The sequence below is a fragment of the Taeniopygia guttata genome, chromosome 4 (genome assembly GCF_048771995.1).
Source record: "Taeniopygia guttata chromosome 4, bTaeGut7.mat, whole genome shotgun sequence".
NCBI lineage: Eukaryota > Metazoa > Chordata > Aves > Passeriformes > Estrildidae > Taeniopygia > Taeniopygia guttata.
Genome location: NC_133028.1, coordinates 68306856 through 68334763, shown reverse-complemented (window position 1 = coordinate 68334763; position 27908 = coordinate 68306856). Strand labels below are relative to the sequence as shown.

The window sequence follows — 27908 nt, the reverse complement described above, 5'->3', positions numbered from 1 at the left end:
ATTTGGAGTTACTTACGTTACTATCTTAATACTTAAGCAAGCACATGGTAGATTTTTTTGCTGTATTTTTCCAATTTGTGCTGTGAATGGCAGACCTAGAGGAATACTTTACAGTGTGTTTAATTATGCCAAGAGTTTAAAGCAAGAGGGAGACTCGCCTTGCTCATTTTTAATGAGATGAGGTTTCGTCATAATGAAAAATGAACAAATTAAAAGCCCTTTATTTGTCAAGAAAATTTAGACAATTTTGCATGTTTGACACATGAAATAGCAAAATTTTACTTTATCCCTATGAAAACAAGAACATGTGGCTGCAGTTTAGACTAATTAATTGATAATTTGGCCTTTGACATTCACTTCTATCATCAGTTTTTGGTTGAATGAGCACTGAATGTGAGCAACTGTCCTGTGAATGTGCTGCCCACATCATTTCCCATTAAAAATCCCTCATAAGCACAGCTTCTTTTTGTCTCAGTATCTCTGCTAAGCTGAAAGAAAGCATTTGTGAAATTACCAAATAATTTATCTTTTGAAGCCCTACAGTTAGGAGTCATGCACGGAATTCAGAATTCATTTTGCAGTTTAAAAAATGACCAGTGACTGATTTTCAACGGAAAAGAAGGCACAAGTTTTCCTCGTACTTTGAGAACCATTTAAGAGACAACTAGCATTGATGGAATTTCATGGCTCCCGTGCATACAGAGGGGATTGCACTGTCGTTTCTTAGGGTGACCCAGCTGTTGGTTACATCAGAGTGTGAGTTAGGAGAGTACCACGTTTGAGACAGCAGAACACCAAGTGTGGAATGTCACTGGGGGGATAGAAACATTTAACTCTTCATTCCATGCAATCCAGGGCAAGGAAATAATTTTTCAACTTCTCTAAACATAAAATTTCTGAACTTCTTGTCTCCTGGCGTGGCAGTCTTTGTGATTATGAGACATCCATTATCTGTGCTTCAAAGTCTGTGTCCCTCTGACCCAGAGTTGGATGTCCTGTCAAATGATGTGCCTGATGTATTGGTCACTGTATGTTCTTCAATTCAAAGAAATGACTGACAAAGTACTTAGGCCCACTCCTGAAGTTGATTTGAGAGTACTGAGGGTCATGGCAAATAGATAATGCTGCAAAAAATTATTAGTTTGGTACACAGGCATGTCTCTTCATGTTCATGTCAGCTTCTCTGTATTGTTTTCTCTACTGATTCTTCTACTACTACAGCTCTCTCTTTGCAATCTTCCTCATCTTTGAATAAAAGATATAAGCAAAAGAGTTTAAAGATTAAATATAGAATAATTGTTAAATATACATGGTGTTTTTCTCAGAGCAGAAAGAGGAAAGGGGAAGAGGGTTCTGTGGGAGGTCCTCAAAACAGCTATGGCAGGGAAGAGTAGGATAGGTAGCCAATTTCTAGCTCTGCTTTTAAAGGGAATTGGAGAAGAACAAGAAAGAAATAATTGTTTTATATTATTTAGAGGGTTTGCTTTTTTTGTTCTAGCCAGACTTCCTTGTGAAGTTGATGTGCTTCTTAGCTTGTGTTTTCCTTATTTTTCTCCCTCTCGGGATTTGTCCTGCTTTTGTTCAAGGATTCACACAATTTTTCTTTTTTATTTTTCTTTTTTTTTTTTAATGATTTTATTAAATAGAGTAACATCAAAGCCACCATACAGATAAGGAAAGTGAACCTCCCACATTGATTAAAAATGTAGGGCACAAGAGGCCAAAAACTGGAAAGAAATACCTTCCCTAGAAATGCATTTGGGATATATTCTTACCTTTGTAATGGCAGTGGGAGTTATCTGTAGGAATCCCTCTGGCAATGAGATAATAATATACCTCAGGTGGTCATAAAAAGACAAAGTTTAGAGGACTCTGAAGTTTCAGTGCATAAAAAAAAGTAAAGTAGTTCCACCTAATTCTTCACACTGGACCCCCCCATCTGCCAGTGCTGAAGGCTGCGAGTCCTCTTTTTGGGTTTGATTTTCCATCTGTGGAATTTCAGTGTAAATCTTCTGTGGGATTTAGGAATGCCTCTGAGACAGTGAGCACCAATGCACACCTAACCCTGTCAGTGTGTCTCAAAAGCCTCTGGAAAAAGTAGATAAGTAAGGGAGAAAATTTGCTCCTGCAGATTTCAGCTCCTTGCAGCAGTGGAGCTTTGTGGTGCTGCTCACTTGGAAAAGGTTCTGTGCTTTGGAAACCAGGCATGAGAGAGGCTCTGCTTCTTGGAACTGCCTTTTGTAGGGTGTTATAGGTCAGTGTTTGCTGGAATGAGGTTGCAGTTGCAATGGCACTGTGTAGTCTAGAGCTACTTTAAATTAAAAACATGTGATGCAGGTTTCCTCCAGACCCCAGCAAGGTAAACAGCAGGGTCACCAACTCATCCTTAGTGCCATGTTTTTGCTGTTTGCTACTTTTTTAGCCTCTGAGTAATTCAGACCACTATATTCTCCTTTTAATCAAGCTGTTACTGGATTCTTCAACAGGGTCCTTATAATAACAGCATTGATGTCACACAAGATTAGCAGCATCACTCAAAGGGAGAAGGCTTTTCTTGTGATTAAAAACTATTCCCATTTTACCACCTTTGTAAAGCCACCTCTGTTAAGTGAGTGTTGATGACATCTGAGTGTATGCTTGAACAATACTGAGGGCTAATGAGATGAAAACTTGGCTTTTCATATCCTGTGTGTTGCCTTTTTTCAGTCATTCAGCACTAATATTCTTTCACAACCATTTTACTAGCCTCATACTTATTTTTCTGCATAAAATCCAAACTATACAAAAGCTACCTAGAATTCATTCTCTCATCCAAATAGTTCATCAACACATCTTTTACTACCACTGTTGTGTTCATTAATAGTAGCCTGAGCAAGTCTTTTGGTACGGAATTGTGTTCTGCAATGGAAAAAGCTATTGTAGTGTTGGTGGTCTGACATCAATTTTAGAAAAGAATTGTTAGCTTTGTGTTCACCCCTCAATCTCAGAAGTGAAAGATTTGGTTCCATTTGTTTCTCTCTTTTTCTCTTGTTTTAAAATCTTCTTCACCTTGATGCCTGTTTAAAAGCAAAAGAAAATTCTAGAGCACATTTTCTGGTAGGAACATTGCTTGCTTCATCCTTGCATCAAAAGCAATCGAAAGGACATGGGTTGGTTTATGGAGCATCCTCGGGCCAGCAGGCATTACCCAGGGAGAGGAAATGCTGTATCACAGCCATGCAGAGGGCAGGGAGGGGAGGAGGCAGTGCACCCTCATATTATCCTTAGAGAAGAGATTTCAGCCCACAGTAGGCTTCCCCTTTCAAACAGTAACCTTAGAGTGTCCTTTACTGGTGCAAGGAAGAGCAGGGATGAAACTTCACGCTGAGGAGCCAGTATCACTTAGGAGTCAAAAAAGGAGCTTTTTCATGCATGTGGGGCTGCATTCCTGACAGGTTGTTCCCCAGAGTGCCAGGACAAACAGCTGGGGATGTGCTAATTTGTTTTCTCTTCTTTTACTTGAAGGATGGACTCACCCCATTGCACTGTGCGGCACGAAGTGGCCATGACCAGGTTGTGGAGCTGCTCCTGGAGCGGGGTGCCCCACTGCTTGCACGGACCAAGGTTTGTGTGTGCCCTGTTAGAGTGTGGAACACCTCTGTAAGCTTCCACAGAGCTTCCTGCATCACTGAGAGGACAAGGAGGAAGACAGGAATGTAACTGTCCTCCCAAAGGAAGTAAATTAATGGGAAGCATGATCCAAAATAAGGTTTTCTTACATAATCCACTCCAAATATGTGAAAAGAGTACACTTGTTTGCCTGTCTCTCTAGTATCAGACTAAACACATGATGTGGAGTGCTACTGCCAGCACCTCCCTTGTGTTGCTTCCTGAGACTGTAGTACACAGAAGTGTGAAAGCTGGGTCAATCACTCCTGAGAGGTGATTCCTGCTATTTATTTTCTGACCCTTCACATAGGATAGCGAGGACCGCTTCTCCTAATTATTTTCACAGACTATTTCAGAGTTGGAAAATTATTTCAGTGTGTTCTTCCTCACATCTGGAAAACATACATCTAAAATTAATGCATTTCCTACAAATTCTATCTTTTTGGTGAAACCAATGAGGGGAAGATACTTGTGTAATAGCAGAGCCCACTGAGCAGCGCCTCACAACAACAAATGTCCTCCTTATATATGCCGCAGTCTAAGTGGGGATTGCTAGAAACTGCTGTTCTGTTCTCTTCTGTCGCAGAATGGACTCTCCCCACTCCACATGGCAGCCCAGGGGGACCATGTGGAGTGTGTCAAGCACCTGCTGCAGCATAAGGCTCCTGTGGACGACGTGACATTGGACTACCTGACTGCCCTGCACGTGGCCGCTCACTGCGGCCACTACCGTGTCACCAAACTCCTGCTGGACAAGAGAGCCAACCCCAACGCCCGTGCCCTGGTAAACCTGGCCCACCTGGGTTGTGTAGCAAAGCTGGCTGGTAGCTCTTGTCAGAAAAGCTGAGTGAGAGCTGTCGGCAAACTCCACAGCCTTAAGGAGGTGCAGTAGCCACAGGGGTGTCACACCTGGACATAGAATACACCCCCTGGAAAGTGGCTGTAGTGTCAGGTGTGGAAGCTGTGCTGAGTCCCTAAAATCAGAGCTGGTTCTGGCTGATGTTGATGTATGCGTTGGTATTTTAATGAATTAATGGGTCAGTTTTCCATACTGGCTGATACAATACACAGTTTCTGGGCTTTTAACTGAATTAGTAAGTTAATTGGCATAGGCAAAGCATATTAAAAAGCTAATATTTCTGCCTTTATCAAATGATGACATTTTCCTCTATTAGGTGCCATTTTTCTTTTCAAAAAACAGTTCTTATGCTTACAGGACACCAGGTATGATTGCTTTTACTCACTAATCAAACCATGGCCCCTAACAAGGAGAAAACCATCACATTTGATACTCTGGAAGTCTGAGAGTCTTTAATGTATCCATGCCAGACAAGATTACAATTTTCTCTACTAGGAACTGTTAGCTGGCTGGGAGTTCATGTACCAACATGTTGCACTCTGTCAGGAAGAGAAGGTGAACACCTGAGATGCTCCTGGAAGGCTGGAGTTCTGCCTTGGCCAGCTGCACTGGGGACCTCCACAGAACCCCCACTGCAGGGCACTTGGATGCCTTCCCCAGCTTCTTGACCACACTAGGACCCACTGGTTTTCTGTCTAGGCTTTCCCTGGCCTTTACTTCCTTGGAATGGCACAATTTTCTTCTGCCCTCTCATTTTTCTTGGCCTTTTCATACCCACAAATTCCATAGCCCCTTTTGCTTCCGCCTGTTACAATTTTGCTTTGTTTGTCTCAGCGCCGTGCTCACTTGGCTGATCTTTTTTTGACACTGTTTTTATCCTGGCTTGTTTTTCTTGTCAGTCTTCTGATTAGCTGCACTTTCCTCAGCTACTCACAAATACCCCCTACATCTTTTTTCTTTCCTTCCATGACCAGAAATATATCTTTTGTTCCCCTCCCTCCTTCTCTCCCTGTGAAATATCTGAAACAAAAGGAGAACACCCTCAAGCTGCTGCCTCTCTGCTCTCTTCCAACCAAACTCATTTTCTCTCCCCCCCACACCTCCCCTCATTTTCTCTCTCTCCCATCAGAGACTTGTCGCCTTTGGCTTGTTGATAGTGTTTAATATATTAAATGAAGCTCATAATTTCTGTTAGTGGTGCATTTTTTTGCTGCCTTCTCCTCTCCCCCATCAAACTGTTCCTCACTTAAATAGAAGTAGAAAAATTAAATCAACTGAGGCAGTGAAATTCAGTGAAAAATATGGAAACTTCTGAAACAGTAAAACTCCCTATGAAATATATTGAGAGATGTGTGGGACGTAAAATATCAAATGGTTTTGATTGTTTCTTTAGAAATTGGAGAAACAGTATTCAGCAGAGTTTAGTGGTGGAATAGATATTACAAAGAATTCATTTTAAGCTACTTAAAAAAAAATTTAATGTTTGCAAAATGCTTTGGGGATACAAGCACTATATGAGTTCTTAGCATTTTTAATGTGTATATGCTTTAAAACACCTTCAAATGAACTAGTAATTAACATTTCCTTTAACACAAGCAGCCTGTAGAATAATTGTCACGTGATTATCTCTTCCCATAAACTAAGTTTTCACTGCTAGGTTCTGGTTATTGCTGGTTGATTGCTTGGCAATACTGATGCTCTTCATTAGAAAATGTACCAATTTTTCAACATTATCTAAAAAATGTTACTTGTGCTTTTCACTAAAATGTTCACACATGGTAAATAATGTTTGTTCAGCTTCAAACACACACTTAACCTGCATTAACTGTCATCAGACTATCATGGTACTACAGCTGAAGTGGTGGTTCTTTATTTAAGGTACCTCAGAATGTACACACACACAGATGTTATATCTTAGGTTATATATTTTTTATATAAATATAAGAATAAATATATACAGATCCTTAGATTTTAAGTAAAAAGATTAAGGTGGAGTCTGGAGTAAGTACTCTGTTTCTCTCTCAGTTTAAGTGGCTTCAAACTGAAAGCAAGTATCTTTAGGCTAAACATTAGGGAGAAATTCTTCCCTCTGAGGATAGGGAGGCCCTGGCACAGGTTGCTCAGAGAAGCTGTGGCTGCCCCATCTGTGGAAATGTCCAAGGAGAGATTGGATGGGGCTTGGAGCAATGTGGGATAGTGGAAGGTGTCCCTGCACATGGTAGGAGGTGAAACAAGATGGGCTTTTCCAACCCAAACCTTCCGTGATTCTCCTATTGAGGTACAGGAAATGCTTTATAAAGGCACTGATTCTAAAGTGTTCACTGTAATTTCTTTGCTTTCCCTTGTGTTAGGCAGTTCTGGGAAGCACTGGGAGTGCTCCTCACAGACCTGAGTGGAGCCCCAGGAAGCACACGCACACAGTCAACAGGCAGGACAGGTGTAACTGTGTGTGAAGTGTGGAGGTGGAGGTTTCCCTTCTCTCCCCAGCCTGGGAAGAAAGCAGCAGCACTGCTTTGTTGTGCCTCAGATAGAGGGAGATGTCTGTAATTCATAACCTGTTGTGCTTAAAGAACAGTTGCTTGTGGTAGTCTAACCCTTGTGCTCCCAGTGTGCCAGCATGGAGCAGTGTGGGAAGTGTAGCTGCATGTTTCTGACTAACATCACTGTCTTTTGCACAGAATGGTTTTACTCCACTGCACATTGCCTGCAAGAAAAATCGCATCAAAGTCATGGAACTCCTGGTGAAATATGGGGCTTCAATCCAGGCTATAACAGAGGTAGCAAAATGTTTCATGTCCTGCAGAAACATTCCTTCTCTCTCTCTCCTTTTTTGCTTCCCTCTTTCTGTCTCTCCTGTCCTGCCTCACTTTCCCATATGTTTTATTTGAACGAAGAAGCCCGTCCCTCCAGCCGTGCAGAGGAGTAAAACTGCTCTTGCTTTGTTTCGCAGTCGGGCCTCACACCAATACACGTGGCTGCATTTATGGGCCACTTGAACATAGTCCTCCTTTTGCTGCAGAACGGAGCCTCTCCTGATGTCACTAACATTGTGAGTATGGCTGTCACTAGAACCATCTGCTCAGCACCCACAGAAAGTCTCTGGTTACCATGTAGCTCAGCCCAAGGTCACATTTTAATCATACTTTGTTGCATTTTAGGGCAAATTATTGTAGCACTTTTACTGAAGGGGTGAAAGTGATGGCTTCATGTGTCATAAGCCATCTCTGCTTTCATGTGCTCTGCAACAATGCTCAAGTTGGTAAAGTTTTCCTTAGAAATAGACAAAGCTCACCAAAACCATCCAAAATGGATTATAGGCCAAATCCCACAAAGCCTGTGTTTTTGTTCTGAAGGATGAAATTCAAGTCCAAATGGCTCTGATTTCTGCCTGCATAACTTTGCTGGCTGCCATGAATGGTGTCATTCCTGTCAGTGAAAGAGTATAAAGTGCTTAAAACCCCAACAATTAACCAAAAAGCAAAACTGGGAAACTCAAGATGTTCCTCTTAGACAGGAAATTCCAGGAACTGGTGATTAAATCTGGAAAAATGTGACCTTTGGGAAGTAACAAGAAACAAGAAATGCAGAACCTGACTTACCATAGAAATCAGTGTTTGTATACCAACAGCCTAGTTACAAAAAAAAAAAAATTCAAAAAATAAAACCCAACAAAAACAACATTATAGCTTTCTGAGATTTTGTAAGATATTTTACTGTTTGAATTTGTCAGCATAAACAAATGTTCAACTTGAGACCACCTGTACTTGAGCAGCAGCTTTTTTCAGTACATAAGGTTATAGGCAAGTGTTCCCAGCAACAAAAACAACAGAATTTAGTAATCTTGGTACTCATAAGTTTTTTTCAGCTAGAAAAATCTTACCTAGAACCCAGTGAAATTACTAGCATGAAGAATTGTTTATGTGAATCATTAAAACAGAGTTTGCATACTTTGTTATGGAAGAAATCTTTATGTAAGAACTTTATTGATAATAAAAAACCAACACAAAAATCTTGTGGAAGCAGTTAAAAATATTGTGTTACCAGGCATTTGTGTGCAAAGTTTAACACTTTACAATTTCTGCTACGCAGGTGTCTTGGCTTTCACTTGGTAAGCTGAGTTTCCCTGTTGAATTACTGTTTTCAAAACCTAAATTGCTTTGCTAATTAAAGCACAAAAGGGTCATTGCAGAAATTTGATCTTTAGAGTGTTTTTCACATATTAAACAGCTTATTCTTCAGGTAATAAACTTTATATATAGATGGAATTAAGATTTGTAGCTAGGGCTGAGGGATTTTGTTGTTGCATACCTACTAATCACAGCTGGTAATACAATGTTAATTTAAGAATGGCAGGATAAGAGGGTTTGCTAGACGAGGACAAGACATGATTGCCCATTCTAATGTAAAAGGTCTTGACTAGAGTATTCATTTTGGCAGTTGCAGTTAAGTGGTAGTCAAGGGGAGAAAGGCGTTACAACAGAATATTCTCCAGCTCTGGTGTAAGAAGTATGAATGATTAACACAAATAGATGATGTGTCTCGTGATATAACAGATGAATAGAGCTCCTGGCTGTGGAGCTGTCCCAGCACATGATGTACCAGATGTTGGTGAGCTGCCCCGGGACCATTTCAGTCCACTTTTGGGACACTGCACTCAAAGAACAGAGCCCAGTTAAACTAGGAATCCTGTCCTAAAGGAATCCTCATTTCAGTGGTGTTTTGGTTTGGTTTTTTTTTTTTAAACTTTTGCAAAAAGTAAATGCTTTGAATATTCCTGGTCTGAAATTCCGTATCACTTCAGTCCGCCTTCCAAAATTTCATATCCTTCAAATTTTGTGAGCTACAAAAGGCTTGAAACAAGATTGATTCCACAGCCTGGAGACAGAGCCACACTGCTGAGTACAGATTTTACACATTCTATGCTGGCTGAGTTGTGCTCAGCCATTGCAAAACCTCTTAATTCTGCCAGCTCCACACAATGTGCAGGAAGAGACCATCTGGAAAGTTATCCCCTTCCATCTTGAGGCTCCTGTGCCATGCAATCCCTAGAGAGAGACAGCTCAGTGTACAGCTCTCATCTCCTGTACAGCACATGAGCAGATACCCTGTTATGTAGAAAGCTGAGGGACATATGTGACCAGGGCAAGTCTATCTGACAGAATTTTCCTCCCCTGGGATTTTCATTCTGTCTCAGTGGTCGAGGCTATGTTTGTCTGGGATTGGCCAGCTGGCAAACCAAGACATTCCAGGTACAGCCACACGTATTTGCACCCCACCCTGGGGCTGAAGCCAGAGTCTCACGTGGCAGAAGGATGGGTTCTCAGGGCCAGTTGTCATGCGTCTGACATGGGGACTGACACAGGCAAAGATCTTTCTTCATGGGAGTTAGGACACTGAAATGCTTTTGCTTTCCTGCAGCGTGGAGAAACTGCATTGCACATGGCAGCACGTGCCGGGCAGGTGGAAGTGGTTCGCTGCCTCCTGAGGAACGGCGCCCTGGTTGATGCCCGAGCCAGGGTAGGTGTTCTGCTTACAATGGCTTTTTTTCTCTTAAAACCATGGCAGAAGGAATCACTTACCAACTTCCTCTCCTCCATTACTCCACTTCCTATGACTCTACAAGACAAATGCATAGGAAGGTCTGTGAGGACCAAGGATCAGTGCTCAGGGTGGCTCCATAGCGCTAATGACCCACTCGATTTGAGTTGTAGGAAGAACAGACCCCACTGCACATCGCCTCTCGCCTGGGCAAGACGGAGATCGTGCAGCTGCTGCTGCAGCACATGGCGCACCCCGACGCCGCCACCACCAACGGCTACACCCCGCTGCACATCTCTGCCCGTGAGGGACAGCTCGACGTCGCCTCCGTGCTCCTCGAGGCCGGCGCGTCACACTCCATGTCCACCAAGGTAAGGCTAAACACTTCACATCTGTGTGGCAGTGGCACGGGAGCAGGTCTGTCCTGTGATGAGTGTGCTTTCACACTGAGAAATTGGAGTAGTTTGGGCCTTTTGTTGTGTTCTTATTTAATCGGCAGCAATCCAGTGGGCTGGAGTAATGTAGCACAAATTAATCAAATTTCAACTTTGCTGTCATCTAAAATTGGGTTTGGTTTCCACTGAAGCCAAATGCAGATCTCGATAAATACAGGTCCCAACAGGTTTAAGATGTCCTTGTTTCTCCCTTTCCCTTACAGGCACAGCTTTTTTTGCACAGTATTTCCAAAAAAGAAAAGGGCATGACAATGACACATTTTTTATGAACGGGTCTCCTTTTATTCTTCAATACCTTATTTACCTAAAAAGCAAAATAATTCTGCCCTGTGCTAACTAAAAGGAATATTCCTAAAACATAGAAGTCAGCATCTGCCCAGTCACATTGAATGCTGGATCTATTTTCAGTGGTTCTAAAATGAGACATCATGTGCTACAACAGGCCATTTTGTCTGGGATAATAAAATAAATGTTCTCCAGAATCAGTAGCGGGTTTTTTAGCCAAAAATAGTACCAATAGGTTCCTAACAGAGAGATGACTAGGTAAGATAGTAGATAGGTGTGAAGAGAATGATGTATCAAGATATCTTTTCCAAATTTAAAGCATTTGATAAGTGAGAATCATGTAATTTTCACTATTTATGAAAGTACTCTTGGTTTTACAGCTGGGGCTTAAAACATGTTTATGAACAACAGCGTATCTTCTAGGGTTTAAAAGACTAAACCAGCAATTTTCAAATTATGATCCATGGATTACTGGGAGGGCTTGCTGTTCTCCTTTTATCCAGATGTTAAATCACATTAGAATGGCTAAAAATACACTAAATACTTTCCTAATTTCCCGTATTGCTTGATGGCAATTAGTATTGCAGGAACATTCTATAATAGAAGATGGAGCCCACTAGATAATATCTTTATAGGCTTGTGATTTGTGAACTGACAACATTTGAGATTACCCAATACAAACTCTTTCTGAGGTGGGATTAATGGAACTAAATGATAATGATAATAAACATTAAACATCCCTTATATGCCAGGCAAATAGGTCACTGCAGCTTCCCAAAATTACTGTCAGGCAGCAGTGCAGGCTGCCACCTACTGTCACAGATCCATGAGCTTTCCTTACCAATTTTTAAATTAGAATAGGTGAAGAGAAGGGCTCTTTTTAGCTTCAGTAGAACTTTTTGACTGTATGAATACACAAATTCAAGTACAAATAATTTTTCACCAAACCCTACTGGAGGAAGGGAATTGGAGTTTGAAGGTTTTATCCGATGAATTTATTTGCTGCTTCTGTGTTACTGGCAACAACTGATGCAGGAAATACTTGTAAAGCTGTCATCATGGAACAAAAAAAGGTGCAGCTGGTTTGGGTATAAATTTGAAGAAGTGCCTTCATTGCCCCCACGCAGTGTGTGTGTTGCTAGTACAGTCTGTATCAGATAAAATGTCTGCCAGCCTGAGAGCACATAAGTAGGAAAGAATAATAAAAGGGAATGTATTTTCTTGTATTTTGTGCTTCTCAAAGTGTTTTCAAGAGAGGCTGCTTTTTCTAGGTTCAGTTATCCATTCTGAGGTTAAAGAGTAAGCGCTTAACACATAGTTCTTAAACAAGAGATGTCAGTGTGACCTTTAACACAAACAGCTGTGTTTTATCTCCTGCAATTTTTCAGAAGGGATTCACACCGCTGCATGTGGCAGCCAAATATGGGAGCCTGGAAGTGGCAAAGCTCCTGCTGCAGCGCCGTGCCTGTCCTGATTCTGCTGGCAAGGTACTGCTGGGGAATAAAAAGTCCAAAGTCTTTCCTTAAGGAAGAGCTGTGTGAAATATGCACCCTAAGAAGGCTGCAGCTTCTTTTGCATGGTGGCTGTGGCTTTGTTGGGGTCGTGTCTCCCCTGAGTGGTGGCTGACTTCTCTACCCAGCATGCCGAGTTTGGGTCCATGGCAGGAGGGTGCATGGCTGCTCTGAGGGCAGGTGTCTGGTTTTGGCTCAGGAAGCACAGGCTCCGTCAAGCTGCCTAAATTCCCAATGGATAAACATAGGGGCAAAGCCACACCATCCCCTGGTGTGGCGTTATGAAAGCCAGCGGCTGCCACCGTGGTTCGCCTGGTACGCTGCTTCTCCCCACTAACAGCCAGCTGCCTGCCGCGGCCTTGCTACCCATCCCCATTGCCTCCCCCACGTCCCCTCTGTCCCTTGCAGCCCCCTGGACCCTTCCATGCCACGGCACCGGCGCCCCCCGGCCCCGTTTTCCCGCGCTGCCCCGATCCCCGCCCCGGTGTCCCGTAACGCGCTAACGCCGCGCCGCCCTTTCAGAACGGCCTCACCCCGCTGCACGTGGCGGCGCACTACGACAACCAGAAGGTGGCGCTGCTGCTGCTGGAGAAGGGCGCCTCGCCCCACGCGACCGCCAAGGTGAGCCCGCCCGCCGTGAGGGGAGCCGCGGGGAGCCGGCCCCGGCACGGCCGCCGGGCGAGCCATTGCTGTGCAGCGGCAGCAGCGGCGTGAGAAATGGATATTCTGCCCACGCAGGCGGGGAATGAGCGCAAGGGGAATTAATTTCGGGTTTATCGGTGGCGTCGTGGTATCGCTGCGTCGCTGTGGGCAGCCCCGAGGGGAGCCCTGACGCTGAGGGGACTCAGTCCCACCAGCGTTTTAGTCACAGCTGGAAGGCACTTCACTATTGTGCAGTGTTAGCAGTGACATTAGAAACTTTATTCCGGGGTTAGGAGCAGTGTTGTGGTACCACGGTGCGGGTAAGGGGAGCTCTGAGGGGACACTATGGAGCCCTGAGGGGACACAACTCTGTCAGAGCTTTGGTTGCAGTTGGAAGTCACCTCACTATTACATAATATTAGCAATTACTTTAGAAATGTGCATTCTGGCCATGCACACAAATCATTCCAGGGTTAGGAGTGGTGTTGTGCTATTGCTGTGTAATGCAAAAGCTGCTAAAAAGGGAAAATGGGGACCAGATGGGTGCAACAGCAGAGAGTGTCCTGCCCTGTGCAAGGCTGCTGATCTACAGGCTTTCAGGAAATGCTCAGGGATTGTATTGGGAATGTGGTTTCCATGGCAATGCATGGAAAGCAGGATAGTTTGGGAAACTCCCATTTAAAAAAAACAGCAAAACAACCACAGGCCAACCCAACCAAGCAGCCCTCACAGGACCTGTGTGCTGGCACTGGGGACTTTTCCCTCACAATGTGTTATAAAACAATTAGGAAGTTGTGTTATTGCCAGAATATACCATTCTTCTGTGCTTAAATGATTAATTTGATTAAAAAAACATTCCACCCCATTGCTGTTTCCAGCCTGTGACTGACACATGTATCAAAATTCCATATGCAAACACATCTCTGCTCACATGCTCTGAATAAAGCATAATGTGATGAAGGGTGTGCACCCATCACTCATCATGGGGAATGTCATTCACCAGTCAAAAGGGATTATTTGCAACATAGGTTGTACAAAATGTAGGTGTCAAACTCAGCATAATTTGAAGGTATTGGTGGAACAGTCCTGCCCACCCTGGTGAGGGCTGGCTTTGTTCTGATTTAGGTGGCAATAATAACAGAGAGACAAAGCAACACAACAGCAGGGCCATGTGGGACATGTCCGGCCTTGAAAATTTAGAGAACTCCCTTCTTTAATACCAGGCATAACATCAAATAATACTGTTCTATGGTGCCTGACTTGTTAGGCTTACATGGCTGTTGTGGTAACTTCATTTTCCGTTTTTTTCCTGCCTGGTGTCAGAATGGATACACCCCTCTGCATATCGCTGCCAAGAAAAACCAGATGCAGATAGCTACCACTCTGTTGAACTATGGGGCTGAGACCAACATTTTGACCAAGCAAGGAGTCACTCCACTTCATTTGGCTGCCCAGGAAGGTCACACTGACATGGTGACTTTGCTCTTGGAGAAAGGATCCAACATCCATGTGGCAACAAAGGTAACTCACAATTGGAAACAAAGTATTATGGGTGGGAGTATCCAGTAAGATGCAACTTCGTGTCTGTGGGCAGGATTAACAACCTGTACCAGAAACCTGAGAGCTCCAGTCTGAAATAATTCAGTGCTCTCGCCAGCAAAGGCTCTTTTCTGCATGCCTTTATCCTTCAATGGTAAGTGAAGAAATTTACATTCTCTGGCAAATAAGAAAACAACTGTATTACTGGAGTAGACTAAGAAAAATTCTATGGAAGACCTTTCCAAATTTTTTTAATGATTGTATGTAACAGCCTTTTAACAGAAAACAAGGTCATCCAAAAAACCCCCAAATCATTACTGTAAGTTTTCATGGGTCACTGGGTTTATCCAGGGATATATGCCCATCTTATTTATGCAGGTGAAAAGCCTGTAGCTTCTGCGCATACAAGTTAGAATAGAAGACTCTGATATCTCCTTGCATGAAGTAACTTTATTCTGCTAATAGGAACAAGGAGATTTTAATTTCTTCTACAAAATTTGTTCAGTGCTTTATTCCTGGGAAAGCTCTGCACATGTTCACAATGAGCTATCAGTTAAAGGCTGCATCCTTTTCCCTAGTATTTGAGTGGGATCTATTTATGGAGTTACTGTCTTCATCTGGCTCATGCCTGCAGTTGTCAAGTTCTTCTTTCTGTCTGAGGAGTGGGAAGCACATTTTATTAATGGGCTTCTCAGCTTCCCAAATTACATTATTTTAGAAAATCTTGAGCATTCATGTCTTAAAGTTTTCCTCTGTGGTTATGGTGATGTAATTGTTTTGGAGCTGTTTGTCAGCTGGAACATTGTCACAGGAGTGACATTGACTCTGCTTTGTTTTAAAACACCACCCATACTCGGAAGTTGTAGTTAGGGTCTGATCCTGTTTTAAAGATGGGGAAGTGGAAGACTAGATTTTTTTTTTTCCTTATGCACAGGAGGATTTCATTCTTACTCCTATTTGTTTGTTTGCTTTCCTGTTATATTCCAACTCCAGGCTGGACTGACATCCTTACACCTTGCAGCTCAAGAGGATAAAGTGAATGTAGCCGAGATACTCGCCAAACACGGTGCAAACCAGGATGCTCAGACAAAGGTAAATCACGCAGTGGCCGCTGTCTCCAGTGTGCCGAAGGGTGCTACCCTTGTCCAAGGAATGTTCCACTGAGCTTGCAGTTTTACTTCTTTGTTCTCCTCCTGTAGCTTGGTTATACACCTTTAATTGTGGCCTGTCACTATGGAAACATCAAAATGGTGAATTTTCTCCTCAAGCACGGAGCAAATGTCAATGCTAAAACAAAGGTAAAGAATTTTCCATTGCTTTGCTTTTGCTCTTTATTCTGAACATGGTAACCCAGCACTCCTACATGACACACGTGCTTTTCCCTTGGGAACTCTAACCATGGCATGGGAGGTGTCAACATGTGGTAGCTGTAACGGAATGCCCTCTGTCTGCTCCATCTCATGGTGTGGTATTTGAGAAAGAAAAACCAGGTAATTGTGTGTGTGAAAAAACAACAGAGACAGTCAATTTCATTGGTTTTTCTTTTTCTTAGTACTTGCAAACTAACAAATGAAAGTCTGTTCCTGATCTTATTTCCACATGGTTTACATGACTGTAATACCACTGTGCTGCCAAACTAGCAAGTAACAATTCAGACACTTTCAGGGTGATGCCAGGTTCTCTCCAATATGCTGGGAGAAGAGTGGGAAGAGTTACTGCTGTTCAATGTGTGGGTGGGATGACTCTGGGAGAGGAAGCAGCTGTGGTAAGCGAATGTGGTTTACTCAAAGAGAGTTTGGTGTTTTCTGAGGGGAATCTGACTATGCTGAAACCTGACCAGATACACTGAAAAGGGCCTGACTGCCTATAGCCAAAGTCTGAACAAAGCCCACTGACTTCAACAGTTTCTCCAGGGACAGGCTGGTGGGAACACCAGCTGAATGGGGGATGCATTTTGCAGCAAAAGCTGTGTATCTGCTCAGAATGCAAAGAGAGGTTCTAATGGCAGCAGCAGTAGTGTGCTGCATCCCAGAAATCATCACAACACCACGATGAGAAAAAGAAGGTTAACTCAAGAACTGTAGGGCTCCAGCTTGGTTAAAGCTGACTTCAGGTAATTGCTGGCTCCTGGATTAAAGCTGGATGCCTTGGGACCAACAGGAAGCAGCCCACTGATTATGTTTTTAAAATTCCGTCAAAATCACTGGCTTGAATTCTGCTGGTCCCTCTGGTCAGCCCCCTTGTCCCCAGCTGGAACCTATGGGATGATTCATTTCTCAAAGTAGCATTATTACTTTGTTACTGTGGTCACAGCTCAACGTGGGAAGAAACAGCCAAATAAATAAAAGATTCTGGCCCATGCCTCATGGGATCACCCAAAATCAATGGGTAAAACCAAGGGATTCCAAAAAGACAGGCAATACTACTAGAAAAACAGCTGATGAGAATTAATAAAGCAGACACTAGTGGGATCCAAACTATAAATGCCAAGACATTCAGCTGAGGTATTTGGATGCTAACTCAAGGGACATACAAAGTTGTGTCTTTAGGATTAGGTCTCTGTTTTTGTTTAAAGGGTCACTGGGACAGATTATGATTCCATTCACCCAGGTATTTTACTTAGCATAGTTTCATTGTAGTCAGCAAGTTTGTATCAGGAAGCAGTTCTCCACAATCTCACACCTAGGGACTACTAAAAATACTGGCAATCTGTCAACTGGTGTTGTGGACTCAGTTTAAAGAATTAATCCTGGATTCAGACTAGGCATGTAAAAGAATGAATAATAACCCCTGTAGCAGTTTGGGCTTTCTCTAGAGAAAGCCTACACGATGTTTTGTACAGGGGACACATGAATGGTATTTTTGAAGGACTGAACTATTCAAGTAAAGGTGGTGAATCTACTTTCCACTAGAACCTACAGTAAGCAGCAGTTCTTAGCAGCCCATGCACTCATTCTAAGAACTGTAACCGTTCTAAACTATCCATCTAAATAGCAGTGCAAAACATTACTGGCATCTATGTGTTTGCAGCAGAGATAACTCTCAGAGCACGTTTCAGAGCCTGCCCCAGGCTTTATGTAAGTGTATTGTGAGATCAACCCAAGGTTTTCTTCCAGTTTATTCTCTGCCTGCTTTCAAAGCCAATTGTGAATAATTTTGTGAATCAATTGCCTGACTGGACTTAACCAATACCATCTCAGATCAGCCAGCTTAAGCACACTTTGGTTATGTTTCTGTGTTGTGTGACATGAGAACAAACCACTGGAGTGGATGAGTATCTTGAACTAAGCATGTTTATTAAGGTAGACACTGTGTCCAAATTCCTAGGTGTAATTACAGCTTGGTCCAGCCTTTTGGAGGCAAAGTGAAGCTAAACTTGGTTGACATTTGTAATAGGTATATGTTGTTAGCCTTTTAAAATACAAACAGGCTTTAATCACTGTTGTTAAAAATTATGTGGGTTTTTTTTCAATAGACTCAGATATTTTAAAGGTAAATCTTGGTCTCCCTGTTGAAAACTAGGATGTGAGAGGAAGAGGAATGTTCTCTGCCTCAACTACAATTCTGTGCCCTAAAAGCGCCCCTTCAACTTTGTTGCTCCTTGTTCCTTCCTCTGGTTTAGAAAATAGGGCAAAAATGTCTTTTCATAGATTTTTTATTGTCAGAGAAATTATTTTTGAATAAGAATATTACCTTTCTTTATATTTTCATCAATCTGGGGAAGGAGAACTATTATTTCTTAAGGTTTATTATTTTGGGTCAATTGGTGTCATAAGTTATATTCGAAATGTCTCAAAAGGAGTACAAGGAAGCAAAGGGAAATGTCTGATCTAATGATTGCTTCTTGTTCTTTGTTTCCTTTTGCTGCCACCACCGTGGATAACAGAATGGGTATACCCCTCTTCACCAGGCTGCTCAGCAAGGCCACACTCACATCATCAACGTACTGCTGCAGCATGGGGCCAAGCCCAATGCCATCACCACGGTAAGTCTGACATGCCACTGGCAACTTGTTTCCCTGGACGGTTCTTTTCTCTCCTTCCTTAGGGCTCGAGAGCAAGCCGTTAGTTTGGTGAAAGTATTCCTCATACAGCTGGTTGTCATATGTGGAAATGTAATTTCCTCTGCTCTTCCTTATCCTCTTAAGGTAGTTCACATCCGACCTAACTGTGCAGTAAGCTAAACGTGAGGTGGAGAAGCAGATTCTGGAGCTGCAGGATCAGGCTGGCCACAGCTCTCTGTCCCAGGCTCTTTCAATTTCCCTCAGCCTCAACACTCCTCCCTGGAAATTAATATCTCCAGAAGGAGTTTCCCTTAAAAATCAAGGGCAGTTCAGATCCTGGTGGTGTTTTTTTTTTTTGTTTGTTTTGTTTTGTTTTTAATTTAGACCCAGAATGCTGTCCCTCTATCCACTGAATTGGTTTCATGTTCTTAGTGAGTTCTCCTTAGTGAATTCAGTGAAGTTAATACCTCCTCAAAGACGGTCAATAGCTCCTGGCACTGTTCATTCTCTGCAGTCAGCCAGCCAGGAATGCGGCTGTCCTATTTCACGCTGATGTTGTTATTAGTCACCTCTAATTGGGTAATCATTAGAACACTGCCAGAGTGTCCAAAACTCCTGTCATTCCCAGAGTGGATTGGTTTTCCATATGCCTTTATTGTGCATGCTTAAATCAGCACTGGCACCATGTTTGGTCCTGGAACAATCACATGGAATAATCTTGTGTGAAAGTTATCCAAAATACCAGTTTGTGCACTGGATCATCAACTGAGAGGCCACTATAGTCAGGTTCTGGGGCTGTAAGTACTGTTTGGGGTGTTTTACTGGGGTCTCTTGATTTTATTTCAGTCCTCACACTGGGGCTGTCATGCCCAGGTCTAACCCAAGTCCAAGCAGGCTTAGGGATGTGTCTTTGCTGCACAGCTGGCTGCTCCCTCAGATACTCGACCTGTCCTTTCCACAGAGAGCAACCTCTGGCTTGAGATAAGAGAGAATTTCAACCTGAGACATCTGGCAGGGAGATACGGGAGTGGTGGATGAGCAGCTAATGTGCAAATGAAGTAACAGTCAAATTATTTGTGCTGTGAAGATGCTAATCTGTTCATTTTGTGTGCTAATCCACAAACTGTGTTGCTTCAGGGTGGCTGAGCTAGACTAATTCTGAAGAATTTAAATCATAGATAACTAAAGTTGTTACTAAAAAAGAGAGAGCCCTCAGGCTGATAAACCCTGCACATAGTGCTGTGGGGTCACAAGAGAAATTATTCCTGTGCAAAGAGTGGTACAGTGACAGTCCATGATTCCTCAGGAGAACAGCATGTTGTCCCTTGGTTGACTGCAAAATAGCATGGAGCAATTCTGTGTAGAACCCTTTACAAAGAACCATGGAAGACATTTCTTCCTCCCCTCCCCAAGCTCAGTGACATGGGGACTGTGGACTGCCAGTGTTCCAGGAGATGAAATGGGGATAAATGGCCTAAACTCGTGTTAAATAATTTTAGTGTCCCTTTGATGAATGATGTGTTCTCTACATGTTATGAACATTCAAACTGCAAATAAATGTGTTTAAATGGAACTGTATTCCTCACCCCAAGTCTTTTGTGGCTTCTATTTGTTAAATCATTAGCTTTTGTGAACTAATGGCAGTACAATTTTGTTGTGTGAAGGAGTAGGAGTGTATGTGGACAACAGAGCTGTAATTTTGTATTCCTCAGATAAGAAATTGTAGGTAAAGGTATAACAGTTTCAACTGGGAGTGAAACTGTAAAAGGTTAAAATACTTTTTACTTTCTAGAAGAGTATTTCTGCAAAATAAACCCCAAACTTCTGCAGGCAAGCATAGTGAAATGTGAGTCCTGAAGGGTTAAACCATACAGCGCTGTAGTATTTGGAATCGCTGGCAGATGTAAGTGTGTTGTGTTACCATGGCAATTGGGGCTATCGTCTTAAAGAAGTTACAAAGACAGAGTCAGATGTAACGGTAAAAAAGCCGTGATTTTCCTAGGCTGTGCCTTGTTTTGGATGGAAATGCTGGCTCATGCAGTGTGGAGAGTGATCTCATTGGTTCACATCACAGTCCTCCCTCTCTCTCAGCGCGCTCTCCCCCTCTCTCTTCCCTTCAGAATGGTAACACAGCCTTAGCCATCGCCAGGCGCCTGGGATACATCTCTGTGGTCGATACGCTGAAGGTTGTAACAGAGGAGATCACCACCACCACAACTGTGAGTTGCACATGCATTCAGATATGGCTCTTCTTTACTCAGAGTGTTGTCTTTCTTCCCTCAGGCTCTCCGTGCATCTCTTTCCTTTTTTGTTTGGGGAGTTTTAGCTCCTTCCTCTTCCCTTCCCCTTTCTGTTGGATTTTTGCTGCAGTGCTTTGAGTGTATCTTATAAGCATGTGGAAGTGTGTGCAAGGCAACAGGCTCCCCTGAGCTAGGGAGCAAAATCTGTGTGCACAACAATGGGAAATAACAACTCAGAATAAAACTTGTTTCTAGACCTGGGTCAAACTTTCCTGAAGTTTGTGCATTGTTTAGATCCTGCCATTACTCTGTTTGTCTTTTTACCTCTCCTTTCCCATCTGGCTTTACATCTCCACACTTTTGACACCTCCTGAGGCTCAATCCTTGCAGCATCTCTGAGTTTGGACCGCACCAGCCATGGCCTGGAGCCAAGCCAAATGATACTCACTGGATGGCTGTGGATCACATCCATCATCTTACTCAAGTCGCTCCCAGTTCAAACAGATCCTGTTTTTCCAAAATGCATGGGAATCTTTCCTTATGGGCTCAGTCCTCTCAGTGATTCACACTCTTGGAGTCTGTATTTTGACATCAGGGCTCATGAATGGTGTGTGCTGAACATCAGCAGGGTGGTACTGGAACTTTAAATCAGGAGAAGCTGATCTATTTGGACACCTTGAGAGGAGAAGGTTTTCCCTTCTTGCACTTTTACCTCATATCTACAAATGTCATAGCAGGTAGGAAGGGAGAACATTAGAAAAACTGCATAATTTAAGAAATCAGATTTAATTTAAATATTGGTTACTGCATTTATCTTGAAATGCTGCTGTAAGGTCATGCTTTTTCAATTTATTTGATTTTTTTTTTTATGCAAGATTAGCAAGCTAGAAACCCCATCAGCTCTAGATGACATTTAGGAGCTCAGACCTGTAAAAATCTGTAGACTACTAAAAAGATGCCACTGCTTAGTTGTGGAGAGGGTTAGAGGAAGAGAAGTCTGAAATCACTTGTAAAGAAATGGGGAAATAATTCTGATTTTGTTGCATGCTGACAGGTAATCTCACTCAATATGAACCAAGGAAGATGCACTAAAGATAACATGGCATAAGGTTACAAATAGAATGAGTCATAATTTATTAATGACCTGCAAAGATCAGGCTGAGTCAGGTTTGGAGGAGGAATTCCAATGTAATTCCAGAAGTCTCTTAATAAAGGCTGTGTGTCCCTGTTGTTATTACTCCATGTTATTGTTTAATCATACAGCATGTCACACATGTAGGTGTGTAAACACGTATGTATCTAATCAGACGTTTAGGAAAATAAAACCTAGGGCAAATTTTTTTGAGACACTTTAGTTCTTATATTTTTAAGCTTCAGAGGACACCTTTGTCACATATTCCATGCTGTGTCCTGGCACAGGTTTTTAATTTATTGTTTGATAAAAGCAGTAACTTCCTTTCTCATTTCCACTGTGTTTCATTGTGCAGCCTTGGACCTTGTCTCTTCGATCTTTGAAATAATAGGAATTGCACTACAAAGAGACACATGTGAGCTATTTACTTTAGATAAATATTTCTTTAAACATTGAGGCTTAATGGTATTTTCTACCAGATACCTGATGCCTGGGGTTTAGGACTGAATCAAGTACTGAAACTTAGTTGCAGGGTTGACCTTCAGTGCTTGCACAGAAGAGAAATCTGAAATCTTGATCTGTGTCTACATACTTCGAAAGTCAAGTGGTGGGAGCCCTCGATAAACTCAGATTCCCCAGCTATGAATACATCTAACCCTTGTACCTTAGGGGGATGTATGGAATGGTGATGTTTGGCAGGGGGGGGATGTTGATTGAACATAATTTGGAAGAAGTCCTGCAAAGGAGGGCTAAGTAGCAGGTGCTCCCTGCAGTCAGGTTCTCCAGATGGTGAGGCTGGTGTTGCCAGACCTGAGCGCAGCGCTGAGCCTGAGAGAAGGTGCTGTCACCATAGCTACCTCATTCTCTGAGGCTGGGCTGAGCCCTGCACCGAGGGTGTTGCACAGCCCGATGCGTGATTGATATGCAAGTCACTGCCACTTGAGATGAGGAAAAGATCTCCAGTGCCAAAGCCTTTCTTTGCTCTAACTTGGAACAAATCTTCCTCTTACTTGCATTAGTGCTGTTATTAGTGGAGCCACATGAATATTTAGCAACAGGGAGAATTAAGTGCACTTTTTAAACGGAAAGATTAGAGGGCAATAGGAAATGAGAATAAACTGGATTTTCAGAGGTTTGCTATGCAATTAAGTTTGGGGCCATTTATGCAAACAAGCATAGCCTTCCTGTGGAAGGATGAATATATGAGGCGCTTTCAGGTTGTTTGCAGCATGCTGCTGTGAATAAGTCATTGCTGAAAGCATATATGTGTTTACATACCTGAATTACATATTGGAATTATTCTATGCCACACAATGAAAATCTGGCCTTACAATGAAAGGCTCAAATACAGAAGCCTTAAGTAAACTCCATCATGGAATTATCACTAAGCATAGGGAGTTTGAGAAACACATACTTGAGCCATTTTCCATGTGGGCCATTTGTGGGACTAAATACAGATTTTAAATTTTGAGAGTATTTGATGTTCCTATCAATTTAAAAAAAATTATTATCACACTAGAAGTTGCTTTAAAAGCATTAATTCCCAACAAAAGTTGTTTGGATTATAATTAATGTAGAATTAATGATTCTTGCTGAGTTCAGTGTTCCAAAAATGGCATTGAAGACTTTTTGTTTTGTAATGTGCATGTGCACACACACTCCTTTGAATCTCTTTTCCAAGCTTTGTTTCAGTTGTTAAATTATGAAGCAGTTTTTTTCTTACTGATGGAAAGGCCAGGAAGTCAATAAGGTATCCTTGCCTCCCTGTAAATAGATAATGTCTGCAAGCCTTAGAGACCAGATTTTTATATGGAGGGCTGTAAAAACCTTAGTAATGAGTAGATGGATGTAGTGGTCCATAAACCTTGGTTACCTGGGAGATAGAAAAATGGGCAGTGATCCTCTCTACCTGCAGCTTATGCTTTTACTTAGCTGATTGTTCAACTTACTTTGTTAACTCTGGTGTTGAAGAGACAAAGTCAGGGCCACCTGAAAGATAGCACGTCCCCATCTGTCATCACTGGCATTGTCACCCCACTGCTGCCTGACATTTCTATCCCAGGAAAGACATGGGAATATGGGGGAGAAAAGTCAGTCCTGGTGGTGGGGCCATTCAGTGAATATAAACTAATTTGCAACCCTGAACATGTGTTCTGCTGCAACAGAAATAATGAGTTATTTATACTCATGGGGAAGACTGAATTTAGGAGCCTAATTAGGATTGCCAGTTGAGGCAAAGGGCATTGTTCTTTCCCTGTACCTCAGGAGGGTAAACTGGAACTGCTGTCAGAGTTAAATAGATTTCAGAAATGTAAAGCAGACTTTTAAAACAAATTTCCAAAGTAATTACACAGTTGGTAACTTAGTTATTTATTAAAGTGCAGTATTTTACAATAAGCAAGAAAGCTGGCTTTGTCAGTTTGTTAGAAACAGAGAAGTACATAACAGGACCAGGAAATAACTAGTAAGTTTTGTGCAACAAGAGTTGCTATTGACTTCACTGCTTGATATCAGCAGGCATTTTCCCAAAAGAATATTGCATAAGGGACTTGGGGTTTGGCTGATTTAATTATTCCTCCCATGAAACGCTTTGGCTCCTTTGCATGTGATGTTAATGTATCTGCAGCAGGGAGTGAGCACTGCCTCAGAGGGGGTTTCTCAGGGAGACACGTGGCCTCCCGGTGCTGCTCTCCATGCCAGAGGGGCACCTGTGCTCCCACACTTCCTTAAGGGCCGTGTGCCTCTGCCCTTCATAGCTCGCTGCAAGGAGCCAGGGAAATTGGTACTCTTTGGTGGTGACCAAGGCATTTCTAATCACTGCTCATTTTGAAGCCCTTGGCATTTTGTCTCCTGTACCCTAGCACACCGAAGACTTCCCTGCAGACAACTTTTTCACATCTTGCACTTCCTACAGTTTCTCTTGTTATATTCTTCATGTCCTTCTTCAATGTGAAGCTGGATGCTAAAAAGATGTCCCCATTCTTGATTCAGCACCCCTGGGGATCTTCTGTTTGTTCCTGGAAGTCATTTATAAAGATAAAATTATATTTTAGAAACCTCAACAAACTTCCATGTTTTCCTGCTTTTCTGTCTAACCAGAATCCTCCCACTATTCCTCAGTCCATACTTGCCTTGATTCACAATATTTTGAGCATTTAGGTGCACAAGATGTTTCAGAATCTTCAAACAATTTTTTTTTCCCTCTGATGTGTATGTGCTCAGGGAGAATATATATGATTTATGAAAAGGATATAATTAATATGCACTGTAGTCACCTTTTTCTGGAGAAGGGGGAGAAATGTTTCAAGTGATCTGTATAAATCCTTCACATCTTTTTTTAGTTCAGGAATTTCACATCATTCATAACTTCATTTCCAAATGTTTTACAATTTAATAATTTCCATATGCCCCATACAACTTTCTCAAGCTCTTCTGTAGACATTACCTAATTCCTTTTAAAATCATCTTGGAAACATTGAGCTGAATTGTTCTACATGCACCATTTATAAATAAATTTTATTTCTTCGACCAGCTCATTATCTTGTGTTTTTGTACTTTGGTGCCCGAAGAAATGTTACCTTATACAGCACTGAGAATAGGAGCTTCTGGAATAAAGATGAAAAAGGAGGTTAGGAGAAGGGAAAACATGTTATGAAATGCCTCAACATGTCCCACTGCTGTCTGTTGAAAATGCCTTGCTGTAAACTTTGCTCCTCTGACTGATGATTCTGTCTTTGCAGACTGTAACAGAGAAGCACAAGCTAAATGTCCCCGAGACAATGACTGAGGTCCTGGATGTGTCAGATGAAGAAGGTGAGTGACTTTGGTAAATCCCTCTTCTATATCACCTATGTCACCTGTTATATAGGCTCAAAAAGCTGCTTGAGTAGCCTGACATCTTCATTTTGCTGTGCTTGTAATGAAGTTCTTTTTTAAATGATGTAATCATTATGGCATTTTTATAAAGATGCCAAAATTTGAAATAAAGCAATATCCTGGAACCCTATATCTTTTCCAGAAAAAGCTTATCTGAACCAGATTAGCAAATGAGACCATTTCCCAACTCCAGGCTTTACATTTCCACTGTAGAACTGTCCCAAAGTTGGCTTTGACCCTCCTGTAAAGAAGAATCTGAGCAGCAAATTTTTTGGATCTGTGCCACTTGTTTGAGATACAAATATCCAGGAGTTTTGCCTCATTGGAAACATTTGTGTAAGAAGATGCATAAGGTGGAGGGTGAGGAGAGCATTCCCTGGAGGGAGCTTTTGGCACAGGGGGGTTCAAGAATACACATGGTGTGATACAAAGTAACAACATGCTGATAAAAATTGACATTTGGGTTTCAGAGGCCTTTGCATGTACAGATGGGAGATGTGTCCCACCACTTAGCTACGTCCCAAGGATATTTCTCCTACCTTCTGGGAGAAGCGATAAAGTATCACACTTTTATACAGCTCAGAACTGCAGAAATGGCCTAAACCCACCCTTTTCTAAGAGTTGTCAAGTGACTTCTTAGAAATTTTAGTCACACCAGTATTAATAAATATAAACACAGTTGGAAGGATTTTCTATGTTCCTTTGTATACTTGGCAGTGTCAATATTACAATATCCTATGTGTGCCATTTTATGGTAGTGGTTATTATTCCACACAAATAATTTGTACAGTGAGTAGTTTCCAGAAAGTCCTGGGAATTTGAAAACGCAGCTTTACAGGGTTGCTGTTTTTCTTCTACAAAGAAAACAGATGCACTTGTGGTTCTAAACAGTGCACAAAGTTAATGGCATTCATTAATTATAAGTGCTTGTATTGCTTTTAGAAATGGGATTTATGCTGATAAATGAGTTACACGCTTGAGGAAATATGATGCTTAGGTTCCAGATGCAACTTTTTGTTTTAAAATGCAAAAGCAAACAAGTGTGATTCAAAATCAATTATTTTCTGCTTCATCATGACCAGTGAAATTATTTTGCCACTTTGTCTCTGATTAAGAAGCATTCAACTGCTTGTGTAATTATTATGTTGAATCACCTTTAAATAGCTTATTGCCTTATGTTCACCTTGTTTAGTTTTCTCCCAGTCTTTTGATCTACCACTGAATCATTTTTAAATCCACAAAGCCTAGTATGTCCTGCTTCTACAGGATTAATCCAGGGTGTTCCTTTTTCTCAAACCAATTTGTGTGTTGTACAGCCTTTAAACACTCTGATGAGGAACCCTTCAGTGATGGGGAAGCATATAATGGCACGAGTGCTGTTAGCAGGAGTTCATGGAGTAAGACCGACAGACTTTCTCTTTTTGTTTAACTCAGACTGTTTGGTTTATTTTTGGTGAAGAAACAACACATGTTTGCATAATTTGGGTACCTAACATTGCTCCTCTCTGTTACTTTTGAAGTGTGGTTGAGTGTGTGTTTTCTGAAAGGTGGGAGGAAGAAGGGAAGCCAGAAAATCTCAGATTTATTACCTATATCTTGAATGTGTTGGCAGAACTTGAAGGGGCTGTCCTGCATGACTAATGCTCTCCTGTGTTTTGAATTAACATTTACTGCAAGAATTCCTAACGTGGATGGTGCTTGTCACAATAACTTAAAATAGCTGGGGACAGGGTTCTGCAACCTGGGGAAGGCTGCAGAACTTGTTTAATAGAGAGGATGAACCATTTAGGGTGGTGTGGCTTTATAAGAGGATAGCAGTAAGATTTCTGTGATGCTGTGTTCTTTGAAGTGACACAATATGTTCTGAAATAAATCAGTGTGCTACTGCAAACCTGCCAGCTGTATTCAATTATCAAGTTGAACACAAGAGTACTCAAACAAGGTATTTCAGGTCCCACTGTGTAGCATGTTCGTCACTGATGAGAAGTACTTTGCATTTTGCTTGGAAGATCGTTCTGTTGCATAATTGTATGCTGTCATGTTCTTAATATAGTATTTGTATTCCTAAAGAAAGTTAACATACAGTCTGAGTAATATAAAATAAAACACAATTATTGATCAGATAGCTCAGCTTGATGTGGAAGGTCCTTCTCTGGGTAGCCTGTTTTAAAATACTTTGA

The 27908-nt window shown here is 42.0% G+C and overlaps 1 protein-coding gene across 49 annotated transcripts in view; it reads left to right on the top strand.

Annotated features, from left to right (window-relative positions):
• Positions 1–27908, top strand: part of ANK2 (ankyrin 2) — a 185088-nt gene that overhangs the window by 100335 nt on the left and 56845 nt on the right. For 34 of the 49 annotated variants that reach the window (XM_030272112.4, XM_072928877.1, XM_072928857.1 and 31 more), the window contains 14 exons: positions 3505–3603; positions 4235–4432; positions 7186–7284; positions 7458–7556; positions 9926–10024; positions 10219–10416; positions 12174–12272; positions 12819–12917; positions 14262–14459; positions 15471–15569; positions 15677–15775; positions 18364–18462; positions 20601–20699; positions 25593–25665. In XM_030272112.4, the coding sequence (XP_030127972.4) occupies positions 3505–3603; positions 4235–4432; positions 7186–7284; positions 7458–7556; positions 9926–10024; positions 10219–10416; positions 12174–12272; positions 12819–12917; positions 14262–14459; positions 15471–15569; positions 15677–15775; positions 18364–18462; positions 20601–20699; positions 25593–25665 (1657 nt within the window). Of the gene's footprint in view, positions 1–3504; positions 3604–4234; positions 4433–7185; positions 7285–7457; positions 7557–9925; positions 10025–10218; positions 10417–12173; positions 12273–12818; positions 12918–14261; positions 14460–15470; positions 15570–15676; positions 15776–18363; positions 18463–20600; positions 20700–25592; positions 25666–27044; positions 27126–27908 lie in introns of all 49 variants that reach the window. The other 15 variants (XM_030272110.4, XM_072928871.1, XM_072928872.1 and 12 more) reach the window with 4 other exon arrangements.